This window comes from Balaenoptera acutorostrata, chromosome 16 (genome assembly GCF_949987535.1).
Source record: "Balaenoptera acutorostrata chromosome 16, mBalAcu1.1, whole genome shotgun sequence".
Lineage (NCBI taxonomy): Eukaryota > Metazoa > Chordata > Mammalia > Artiodactyla > Balaenopteridae > Balaenoptera > Balaenoptera acutorostrata.
Genome location: NC_080079.1, coordinates 67619363 through 67632867, shown reverse-complemented (window position 1 = coordinate 67632867; position 13505 = coordinate 67619363). Strand labels below are relative to the sequence as shown.

The 13505-nt window shown below is 34.7% G+C and overlaps 1 protein-coding gene and 1 pseudogene across 3 annotated transcripts in view; one reads left to right on the top strand and one right to left on the bottom strand.

Annotated features, from left to right (window-relative positions):
- LOC103015235 (transmembrane protein 33-like) overlaps positions 1-4405 on the top strand; it is a 61815-nt pseudogene extending 57410 nt beyond the window's left edge.
- The window catches only part of CTNNA3 (catenin alpha 3), a 1789299-nt gene that overhangs the window by 607730 nt on the left and 1168064 nt on the right, over positions 1-13505 (bottom strand). For all 3 annotated transcript variants that reach the window (XM_007167816.2, XM_007167818.2, XM_007167817.2), the window contains one exon: positions 9382-9474. In XM_007167816.2, the coding sequence (XP_007167878.2) occupies positions 9382-9474 (93 nt within the window). The remainder of the gene's footprint in view (positions 1-9381; positions 9475-13505) is intronic.

Sequence of the window (13505 nt, the reverse complement as noted above, 5' to 3'; positions counted from 1 at the left end):
ATATTTCATCTGGATACTGATATTTAGTCCATATTTTGAATATTCAAATTCTTTGAGACTGGACTCCTTCAGCTAATATAGTTCCTTTACCCTCTTATTTTTAACTGAAAAATTTAAGAACGTAATTCTATAATTTTACCCAAATCACTAGTAAAACACTGAAATGAGCGAGGCCAAGAGCAGACTGCAGCCCCGCAGTAGAGGTCTCACCCTTGGTTAGCAACTATACATTAATCAACCATTTTAAGGATTCTGTTTTTCATCAGTTACAACTCAAACTAATTATAAGGTAAATTTTTTTTACATTGTCAAAAAAAAAAAAGACATGCCTTGTTAGGAAAAGTATCATAAAAGATGTTGCAAAAAATCTTGCTGCCCTCTATGAATATAGAATGATTTAACATTCTAGAAACCCTATCATTCACTTATATATTGGACAAATAGTTATTGAGCACACGACATATGCTGCATTTCTGCTAGTATGGGAGACATAAGTAGTGAACAAGGAACTATAAATCATTGCCTTCATGAACCTTATGTTTGAGTGTGTACAATGTATAATAAAAAGTAACAAAATAATATAAAATATAATTTCAGATTGTAGTAGATGCAGAAAGACATATGTCATATGATATTACTTATATGTGGAAAGTTAAAAAAGAGACTTTAAAAGAAACAAATATGGTGACATAATAGGTCATAGCTGAAGAAGTAACTTCGGGAGATTGATGTCTGAGAAGATGATATCTGAACTCAGTTCTCACAAATTAAACATAACAGAAGCCGTCCATATGGCCATATGAGAAAAGCACACTGGAAAATTACCAAGTGCAAACTCCCTCAGGTGGGAAGGCGCTTACTGTATTCTAGAAACAGGTCAATGTGCAGAGATCTAATGAGTGAAAAGGAAAATAATATGAAGTAGGGCTGAAAGTTAAGCAGTAGGAATTTCATATTAAGTCTGAATAAGCCATTAAAAGAAGTTTGCATTTTACTGTAAGGGGCTAAGGAAAGCAATTGCTATGATAATCATTTTTTAAAATTTTACTTTGGCTTTTGCATAGAAAGTAGATTAGAGAGATATGAGTATAAGAATGGAAACCATATAGGACGATATTTCTGTAGTCAAAGATAGATGATGGTGGCATAGGCTATGATGTTGACAAACGAGATGGAGAAAAGTATGTAGATTCAAGATAACTAAGTTTTGGTGAAGTTGATAGGGCTTGTTAATGGATTAAATAGGAAAACCAGCCATTAGATATCATTAGAATATAAACTTCACAAGGGCAAGAATTTTTGTCTAATTTTTGTTTTCTTTACTGTTTACTCCCCAGTTGCATAAATAATGCCTACCACATAGTATATATTCAATAAATATTTACTGAATAAAAAAAGTAAAATCTTTAGGTTTTTCCCCAGAGCAACTAGGTGAAAGGCCATGCCATTAACTAAAATCAGAAAGACTGAAGAGGAAGCAGAATGAGGTGGAGATAGAGCAAACATTTGTTCCATTTTGGCTATTTAAGCTTTAGATGTCTTCTAGATATCAATGTGGAAATGTCAAAGGCAAACTAAGTATTTGAGTCTAGTCTTTAGGAAAGAGGTCTGTCCTGGAGAGAAAAATTTGGATGCCATCAGCATGTGGCTATGGAATTTACTGTAATTAATAATAAAAAAAATACTAAAGAGTCCCTGAAGGACATTTTAAAAAAAGATCTGATTATGGAGATATATAAAAACATGTTTATTAGTGGAAATATTTAATATCTTGAAGGAGTCATTATTCCATAAAATAATCTAAAACCTAAAACATTTTAACAATTTCAATAAAAATTCTAATATGTATTTTTATAGAACTTTGCAAGTAGATCATGAAAGTTATAAAAAGAGCAAAGAGTAGAACAGTAATACTTTAAAGAAAAAAACAAAGTAACTGAATTTGCCTAGAAGATATCAAGATGTAATACAAAGTCATAATTAAGACTGTGACACCCTCATACCAAAACCAAAGACACAACACACGCACACAAAAATTACAGGCCAATGCCATTGATGAACATAGATGCAAAAATCCTCAACAATGTATTAGCAAACCAAATTCAACAATACATTGAAAGGATCATACACCACGAACAAGTAGAATTTATCCCAGGGATGAAAGATGGGTCAATATTCTCAAACAATCAATGTGGTATACCACATTAACAAATTGAACAATAAAAATCATATGATCATCTCAATAGATGTAGCAAAAGCTTCTGACACAATTCAACATCCATTTATAATAATAAAAAAAAAGTTCAATGAAGTGAGTATAGAGGCAATAGATCTCAAAATAATAAAGGCCATATATGACAAGCCCACAGACAACATCATATGCAATGTATGAAAGGCCGAAAGCATTTCCTCTAAGGTCAGGAATAAGACAAGGATGCCCACTCTTGCCACTTTTATTTAACATAGCACTGGAAGTAATAGGCACAGTATTCAGACAGGAAAAAGAAATGAAAGGAATCTAAATTGTAAGGCAAAAAGTAAAACTGTCACTGTTTGCAGACAACAAGGTCCAACATATGGAAAATCCTAAACCTGTTACCAAGAAACTATTATAACTCATCAATGAATTCAATAAAGTTACAGTATACAAAATTAATATACAGAAATCAGTTGTGTTCCTATACACTAACAAACTATCAGAAAGAGAAATTAAGAAAATAATCCAATTTACAATTGCATCAAAAAGAATAAAGTACCTATAAATAAATCTAACTAAGGAGGTAAAAGACCTGTACTAGGAAAACTATAAAACACTGATAAAAGAAATTGAAGAAGACACAAACAGATGGCTTTCTAATATCTTTATATATCATGTTGATGGATTGGAAGAATTATTATTGATAAAATGACCATATTACCCAAGGCAATCTACAGATTTAATGTAATCCCTATCAAAATACCAATGGCATTTTTCACAGAACTAGAACAAATAATTCTAAAATTTCTACGGAAACACAAAAGATCCTAAATAGCCAACATAATCTTGAGAAAGATTAACGAAGCCAGAGGTATCATGCTCCCTGATTTCAAACTATATTACGAAGCATAGTAATCAAAACAGTATGGTACCTGCACAAAAACAGACACATAGATCTGTGGAACATAAAAAGGAGACCAGAAAAATGAACGCACACTTATACGGAAATTAATCTACAGCAAAGGAGGCAAGAATATACAATGGGAAAAAGACAGCTTCTACAATAAATGGTTTTGGGAAAACTGGACAGCTACATGCAAAAGAATGAAACTGGACTATTTTCTCATACCATATACAAAAATAAATTCAAAAGGAATTAAGACTTAAATGTAAGACCTGAAACCATAAAACTTCTAGGAAAAAACATAAGCAGGGACACTTCCCTGTCATGCCTCAGGGCACCACTGAGGGTTTCCCCTATGCATCACCACCTCTTCCCCACAGAAGTGAAGGGAGCGCTTCCGGGTTCAGCAATAACCTGGAGCCAGTGTTAGGTTGGCCCTGCTGGGCCTTGTTCCAAAGCTCTGCCTTCACTTCGGGCTTTCTAGAAACCCAGGTTTGCTCTTGGCCATGCTGGACAGCGTCCCAGATGCGTGTGTGAGTCCCCCATGGCAGATACGGCCTGAACAGCCCCCAAGGGGCAGGCGCAGTGTAATTCATGATGGCCAATAAACTGGACATGGCAATGTGGCTTTCTCACTTGTTCACAGTTTACGGCTCTGCTTTGTTCTGTCTCTTCTTGGGTTGCATGAAGCAGCAAGCTTTTACCAATGTGCTTTGCTGGCAAATGCTCTGACTAGTGCTCTGAGGCTGCACCAAAGATTACCACACTTCCAGTTAAACAGAGCATTCCAGGCCCATGCTACGTCAGAGGACAGCTGCCACTACCTGTTCTATTCACTCATTTTTGTCAATTCCCTACCCGGTTACAATGAGTATTTTCCCAGTCTTGTTATTTTATTTGCTTCATGCTGCCACATACACGAAAACGGTCCTTGATGCAAAGGGTTCAAATAGTTTACCTCCGCTGAGAGCTCTCTTGGATAAATTAAGCACTAATCAACAGACTATTCTGAAATTCATTGCTTGTAATGAAATATTCTTGATGCCTACTACAGTTTTTATGCTTTTTAGCGGTCAAGGAAGTTTGCTCCACCCTTTTATAGATTCCTTACTCTTTGATACTCCTCTCGAAGAAATCCATATAGTTGGACTTTGTTTAATGAACCAAGGATTGTTGTTGAACATCTGATAATGAAACCTGCTTGCCCACTGTTTGTGACAAGACTTTGTCTCCAGAGCATTGCCTTTATATGCAGACTGGCACCAACAGTTGCACAGTTTAACATTCAGCTAAGTTATATATAATATAAATAAGCATTGTTAGCTGCTGGTACTTCTGCTAGGGATGGTTAATTCCAGGTGACCTCAATGCAATTTGCATAATTTACATAAATGCATCTCAAAAGAAAAATATTCATTTTCCTGGCATGTTAAATCAAGCCTTTTAAACACCTGCTGAGCAACTTTATTGTAATGTGTTGTTAATAGGGAAGTTTGAATCTTGTGATAAATGTATCAAAAATTCTTTAGATGCTGCTGTGCCTTTATCATGAAGTACATTTATTTCTCTGGTAAAAATACCTCTAAAGTTTGTTTTCATCTAATTGGTAATCTGAATTTATATCTGGCATGAGTTCATTGTGGTAATATTAACATGTAAATTCAGTATATTTTGAGACAGTATTCTTTTGCTATTCAGTAATTTTGGTCGACGATTTTAACAAAAACACTTCCCACTGTATTTAATTTCAAATTGTTTCTAAATTGATTTTGTGCTGCTTTGTTAGGACAGATTTATTTTGGATGTACCATTATAATAGGAATTCTATATGTATCTTATACTATGACTTTCCAAAATTTTATTTTCATAATTACTTCTGTGGCTTTGAATATTTTTTTAAAAGGCCCAAATGAAAGCTTGTTAACCAACTGGGTAAATATTTGTGGTCACCTAAGCGTTTTACATCAGAGAGCAGTACAGTAGTCAGTCAGTTTTCCTTTCAGAGATCCATTGAGTAACACTTCTCAAACAGGAAATCATTCTTTTAGAAATGTGGACACACAGGTTTTAGTATTATCGTAGTTTACACAGTTACTTAGATCAGATTCTTGACTGCCAATTTTCTCGGTTTCTTAGGCTTGAATTGTCATAGACGGTTACAGCAGTTCAGATGCCTTTTGAAAGGAATGTAACTGAAGATTGAGCATATGACTAAACTTTGTATCTGTTCTGAAATAATAATGAAGATTATACATAATTACCCATCAAATCTGACTTAAAAGATTAAATAGAAAGGTTTATAGGAAAGGTTATTGATTGGGAATGGAGCCAGAGGAGTTGTGGGGGAAATAGTGTGCGTTTCAATGGCGTAATGCACAGATACGTTTGGGGGGATTGGATGTATTATGCAACTGTGATTTGAGTTGTGTAATATGTTAAATACATTCGTTCAGCTTCCATTAACTCCTTTTTAAAATTCATTCTGATCTTTATTTATTGTTGCATGATTGGAAACGTTTAAAACATTGCAAAATGTTAACACAGAGTAATGTAATGGTTTTCGTAACGAGTTTCCTTCTATGTGCATGTAACTTGGATTTCTCAAATATAGTCGGTGACTAATCAGTGACATCAGTTTTCTTTTTACTCAACTTTTTGATCTATACAAATGTGATACCCACTTGATAGCTCAACTGTAACCAGCTAGTTTTGTAATTTTGTAATATTTATCTACTAAGTTAGAGAAGCCTCGTAATACACAGTTGATTGTGTGGGGGGGCAGTCTTATTATCACTATGTATGTCATCTGATGGTTTTAAAAACTAAATTTTCTAGAGCAATAAAGTAACTACAATGTTAAGTAAACAATAAAAAAATACTCAGGCAGGATGCTCTTTGACATTGATTTTAGCAATATTTGGGGGAGGGATAAATCTCCTTAGGAAAGGGAAACAAAAGCAAAAATAAACAAATGGGACTACATCAAACTTAAAAGCTTTTGCACAGTGAAGGAAACTGTCAACAAAATTAAAAGGCCTCATACTGAATGGGAGAAGATATTCGCAAACAAAATATTCATTAAGGGGTTAAGATCCAAAATATACAAAGAGCTCATAAAACTCAACATCAAAAATGAAACAATCCAATTAAAAATGGGCAAAGAATCTGAATAGACATTTTTCCAAAGAAGATATACAGATGGCCAACACGCACATGAAAAGATGCTCGATATCACTAATTATCAGGGAAATGTAAATTAAAACCACGAGCTGTCAACTTCACACCTGTCAGAATGCCTATTATCCAAAAGACAACAAATACCAAGTGTTGGCAAGGATGTAGAGAAAAGGGAACCTGTATGCATTGTTTACAGGAATGTAAATTGGTGCAGTCACTATGGAAAACAGTATGGAGATTATTCAAAAAATTAAAAATAGAACTACCATATGACCCAGGAATTCCACTCCTTGCTTTTTATCCAAAGAAAACAAAAACACTAGTTTGAAAAGATATATGCATTGCAGTATTATGTACAATAGCAAAGATATTAAAGCAACCTATGTGCTCATCGATAAATGAATGGATAAAGAAGATGTGGTATACACACACACACATAAACACACAGAATGGAACATTACTCAGCCATAAAAAAGAATTAAATCTTGCTGTTTGTGACAACATGGAGAGACCTAGAGGGAATATGCTAAGTGAAATAAGTCAAACAGAGAAAGACAAATACCATATGATTTCACTTACATATGAAATCTTAAAAAAAAACACAAATGGACAAATGTAACAAAACAGAAACAAACTTATAGATACCATGAACGGGGTGGGGGGGAATGGGGTGATGAGAGAACTAGGTGAGGGAGATTAAGAGGTACAAACTTCCATGTATAAAATAAATGTCACAGGTATGAAATATACAGTGTGGGGAATTTGTCAGTCATGATATCATATGTTTATATGATGATAGATGGTAATTAGACTTATCATGGTCATTTTGAAATATATGGAAATATTGAATCACTATGTTGTGCACAAGGAACTCACGTAGTGTTGTACATCAATTATACTTCAAAAACAAACTCATAGAAAAAGAGACAATATTTGTGCTTTTCAGAGGTAGGAAGTAGAAAGAGTGGGAATTGGATAAAAGTGGTCAAGTTACAAACTTCTAGTTATAAGAAAGTACGTACTAGGGATGTAATGTATAACAGGGTTAATATAATGAACACGGCTGTATGTTATGTATGAAAGTTACTAAGAGAGTAAATCCCAAGAAAAAAATTTTTTTTCTTTCTTATTTTGTATCTATACGAGATGATGGATGTTCACTAACTTATTGTGATAATCATTTTATGATGTATCTAAGTCAAATCATTATGCTGTACACCTTAAAATTATACAGTGCTGTATGTCAATTCTATCTCCATAAAACTGGAAAAAGGTTCCATAATACTGTTGCAGGGATAAAGAAATGAGTCACTGGAATAGAATAGAGATCCCAGAAAATTGTATACTTTGGAACATATTTCAATTTAATCTATCAATTTATATTTCATACAGAATAGGAGTAAAGAAACTATTCAGATTTGATATGCATGTATTATACATGTATAATATATTAAATAAAACATGTATTGTATATATATGCATGCATTACTTATGTTATAGTTTATATGCATATGTATACAAATATATATAAAACAATGGAAACATTTAAAAAGTGTGTGTGTATGTGTGAAAAATGGTAACATTTCACATTAATTGGGAAAGGATCAACTATATAACACATGATGGTTTCCCAATGGTTACCACTGTAAAAAAAAAAAAAAAATCCCACTTCATTTAGACATAAAAATAAATTTCAGATGAAAAAAAGATCTAAAGGTTAAATAACAATAATTCAATCTTTTAAAAAGAAAATGTGGGAACTATATAACATCTTTGTTGCAAGAATTTCTTGACAAAGCACAAACCAACAAACCATGGCACAGGGTAGGTGCTCAAATGTCTAAGAAATTAAAAGATGGATCATATGTTCACATTAAAGTTCTTAAAATCTTTTATGATTAAAATATTATTTTCAAAGTTAAAAGAAAAGCCATAGTCAACAGAAGACATTTTTAACAAACCTAAGCAATGCAATTCAAAAAAAAAAAAAAAAACTAAAAATTGGCAAAGGGTCGAGGCAACTCATAGAATTAGAAAGCCAAACGGTTAATAAATGTTTTAAAAAAATGTTTCCTTGAGTAATCAGAAAATTATAAATTGAAACCAATGAGATACATTGAATACTATTTGGATTCAAAGGACATTTCAAAAATGACAGCCTCAAGTGTTATCCGCCATGTGGAGAAATGAGAATTCAGACTCTTGAGGGGAGTGAGTGTAAGTGATTCAGCCGCTTTAGAGACCTCACTGCAGGGTTCTGTTCCCTGTGGAACCTCACAGAAAACTGCCATCAGTTACGAGATCTCAGGGGCAGGTCCTCAGGCTGCATTTCTTCAGCCAGTGTTCACTTGTTAATCAACATTAAGTCTAAGGAAGCACTCTCCCTTACTGTTTCCTCAATATTCTTAGAGATGAAATCACCAGCAAGGCAAATCAAGAATTTAACACACACTCCACTTTTAGTAAAATTAGAATCTAAGCAGATGTCCAGAGACTTGAAGTTTCTAATCATTATTATATTTCACATCCTTACAACATTTGTGGTTTTTATTATGAAGTAATTATCCATACTATTTATTGCTTATTCTAAGACAAGGAAGGTGTTTAAGATTGACCTTATGTGTATCCTGATTCATGGTTTCAAGACAATCCGTCATCTAAAAATAATTCCCTAAAGAATGTGTTGCTCTTCAGATTTTAAAAAACTCCTGAATTGCAGACAAGACAATATTTCTTGGCTTTTTTTCAAACTCATGCCTTCTTTTGATAAAAGAGGGAAAAAACCATTAATGTCATACAATTTGAGGTTTCAAAATAAATAAGACTAAAAATAAATCAGATCTGTTAGACAAAACACTGCTTTGATTTCAAACTATACCTTTCACAAAATTCTAATATGGTCTCTCAGGATATGTTACAAGAACCAGGTGTTAAATAAAGAATGAGGTGCTTAGCAAACAATAAAGTATGACCTTAGGATGAGTCATTTTCTGTGTTTAAAACATATATTTTAAAATATTTCCATATGTATGAAAGTCCGAAGTGTTACATATAATTTTTTATAGCTAGTTTAATGAAAGAGACAGTAAGTTAGTTATCATACCTGTGGACACAAGGTTTCCAGGTGATTGGCTGCAACTTTGACAATCTTAATTCCATCTTCATTTGTTGACATGGAACAAGCAAGATTTGCCACCTTAAATACAATATAAAACAATGGAAATTATCTCAGATTATGAAGGAAATGCAGAAACATTTGTCATCCTAGACAAGTAAGAGTATGTACATGTTCACTGAAAATCTCCATGACAAACAACAGCATTTTCATAAATGTCACTGGTATCTGCTTTATGGAAGCATTCAGAGAATCTGTTGATATTGAATAACAACAAAGGGCTTCCCTGGTGGCGCAATGGTTGAGAATCTGCCTGCTAATGCAGGGGACACGGGTTCGAGCCCTGGTCTGGGAAGATCCCGCATGCCACGGAGCGGCTGGGCCCGTGAGCCACAATTACTGAGCCTGCGCGTCTGGAGCCTGTGCTCCGCAACAAGAGAGGCCGCGATAGTGAGAGGCCCACGCACAGCGATGAAGAGTGGCCCCCACTTGCCGCAACTAGAGAAAGCCCTCGCACAGAAACGAAGACCCAACACAGCCATAAATAAATGAATAAATAATTTTTAAAAAATAAATTAAAAAAATAATAAATAACAACAAAGGGCCATGGAAAATCATTTAAAGCCGAAAGGAAGACTGGTGAGTGAATTAGTAAACCCTGTACAGTCTCTTGGTATCAACACCTAACCCATAATAAGATGCTAACTATTATGGTTTCCTAAGGGACTGAAAAAAAAGTTTACCTATGGATTGAATGCCGATAGATTCTTGGAATCTCATATGATTGTGGTTTATTTTAAGTTTGTAATTGGTTTATTATTTCCCAGAGGTCTATTATGCATACTTAAGTTGCATTAAGCATGACTGTATCTTTATTCATGTTTTATTCAGCATCAAATATGCTGCAAAGCTGGACAAATACAAGATAATTGAATTCTTCTTCCTGTTCTTGATTTTCTACTACAACTTCGTAGGCACTATTTGACATTCGAGCAGTCAATTTGATTCAAGGCCTTAGTAATACCCATATTCTTTTATGCATTATTGCTTTTGAAACTCACACTCTTTTCCAGGGAAATGGGTGCCCTTTTAAATAACTACATTCACGTCCATTACCTAAGTCCAACGTTTACAAATAATTTCTTTATACCATGAATGAGTCATGAGAAATATCATGGAATTCCTTTCTTTTCCTTTGAACCTCACTCTTATTCAACATTCCCCTTGCTAACAGGTGAGTATTCATGTACAGAGGCAATGTTTTCTCTGATCTACAAAATACGTCGTTGTCTTCATCACTGCAAAGAGATTGCTTTTCTAACAATCATTTTACTAATATCTCTGTTAGCTATTATATACTTTAGCACATGGCAAGTTTTACTGATCAAATCCAAAATGCATTCCGTTGCAGAGAAACCGCACTTAAACTGCATGCAGTGGAAGCGAACAACAAACATATCCTTGGATGACTATTTGTAGAGTACCACAAACTGTTACTTACATGGATTTGCAGCCTTTGCTTTTTTTTATAGCATTACTTTAAATATGTCAACAGTGAAACCACTCCATGGTTTGCATTTACATATAATGAAATAGCAGCCATACATTATTTAACTGGGGAACGGCATTGTTCACTTTATTAATATACATGGAAATGGCGTACTTGAAAAGGTCTTTTGTTGGTTTGAAGGTCACAATGCCTCAACTTTCATATCTGACACATAATTAGCAAATTTGTGAATTATTTGAAAAGGGCAGCAGTTTCTTTGCCCCTCTCTCCCACTCCCAAAGCCCCACTCACAGAAAGTAAACTTTAGCAGTCTAACTGCTTTAATATGTCTCATAATAATATGCACTGCACTTGCAGAAAATAGCTATCTGTAAATTTGAGCACTCTTTGTTTTAAGTAAAAATTTTAAATGATTGCCTCAATCTTTTGGTCAAATCAGATGAATGTTGGTTAATCCAAAGTTTAAAATTACAGAAAGGTACTCTATATAGGCACTCTTTTTTTAAAAAAAGTTATTTTATATCGGAGCATAGCTGATTGACAATGTTGTGTTAGTTTCAGCTGTACAGCAAAAGGATTCAGTTACATATGTATCTATTCTTTTCCAAATTCTTTTCCCATTTAGGTTATTACAGGATATTGAGCAGAGCTCCCGGTGCTATACAGTAGGTCCTTGTTGCTTATCTATTTTAAATATAGTAATGTGTACATGTCAATCCCAAATTCCCAATCTATCCCAAACAACCCAATCAAAAAAATGGGCAGAAGACCTAAATAGACATTTCTCCAAAGAAACAGACATACAGATGGCCAAGAGGCACATGAAAAGATGCTCAACATCACTAATTATTACAGAACTGCAAATCAAAACTACAATGAGATACCACCTCACAACAGTCAGAATGGCCATCATCAAAAAATCTACAAACAGGGCTTCCCTGGTGGCGCAGTGGTTGAGAATCTGCCTGCCAATGCAGGGAACACGGGTTCGCGCCCTGGTCTGGGAAGATCCCACATGCCGCAGAGCAACTAGGCCCGTGAGCCACAACTACTGAGCCTGCGCGTCTGGAGCCTGTGCTCCGCAACAAGAGAGGCCGCGATAGTGAGAGGCCCGCGCACCGCGATGAAGAGTGGCCCCCGCTTGCCACATCTAGAGAAAGCCCTAGCACAGAAACGAAGACCCAACATAGCAATCAATCAATCAATAAATCTTTAAAAAAAAAAATCTACAAACAATAAATGCTGGAGAGGGTGTTAAGAAAAGGGAACTCTCCTTCACTGTTGGTGGGAATGTAAATTGATACAGCCACTATGGAGAACGGTATGGAGGTTCCTTAAGAAACTAAAAATAGAGCTACTATATGATCCAGCAATCCCACTCCTGGGCATATATCCAGAGAAAACCATAATCCGAAAGTATACATGCACCCAATATTCACTGCAGCGCTATTTATAACAGCCAAGACATGGAAGCAACTTAAATGTCCATCAACAGAGGAATAGATAAAGAAGATGTGGTACATATACACAATGGAATATTACTCATTCATTAAAAAGAATGAAATAATGTCATTTGCAGCAATATGGATGGACCTGGAGATTATCATACTAAGTGAAGTCAGACAGAGAAAGACAAATATCATACGATATTGCTTATATGCAGAATCTAAAAAAAAATGATACAAATGAACTTATTTACAAAAGAGACTCACAGACTTAGAGGTCACCAGAAGGAAGGGTGGGGACACTCTTTTACTTTATTTATTTTTAATGTTTCATCTTTACCTTTTTTCCCTTTTAAAAACACATTCTTCTTCTGGACATTTTCTGGTCTCCATGTTTATCGTAGCCAATTCAGTGACTAATGTTAACATAAAAATCATCCTAAACACAAAGTTTCTGTTTATATTAGCAGACTTAAGTCTTACAAAACTCTCAATTGAAAATACAACACACCTTAAAGTTTTCTACTCAATTAATGATTATATTAACACTCTTTCTGTCTTCCTTTATTAAGACATACCCAAATTTCTCCTTACCAGAACTGTTCTCTGTCAGGTAAACTTTCTAGATAATCAAGTACTATTTCCCGATTATTAAGGCATGTGGAGTTTTAGTGATATTTTATACAAACAAATTGAATTTATAGGATAGCTAGTGTTCTGTGACCAAATAGAGAAAGTTATGTGATAAAAATCGCTTTACATTTCTAATTTGAGTGATTTGTGACATATTTTCTAAGTCACATGAATGTGTAAATGAAAGCCAAATTTTTTCTAACAATATTCCTAAATTCTGTGTGGCTCTTTAGGCAGTCAGGTATGTTCCCAAGCATGGCATGAAGGCAACTCCCTATTGGTCAAAGAAAACAGCATGCAAACAAAATATTTTAAAAAACAGTTTGAGATATTTGGACATCTGACAGCTTTTATATATCTAACTTTGACAGTGCTTCAAAAGTCTGTGTAGGGCTTCCCTGGTGGCGCAGTGGTTGAGAATCTGCCTGCTAATGCAGGAGACACGGGTTCGAGCCCTGGTCTGGGAAGATCCCACATGCCACGGAGCAGCTGGGCCCGTGAGCCACAGCTGCTGAGCCTGCGCG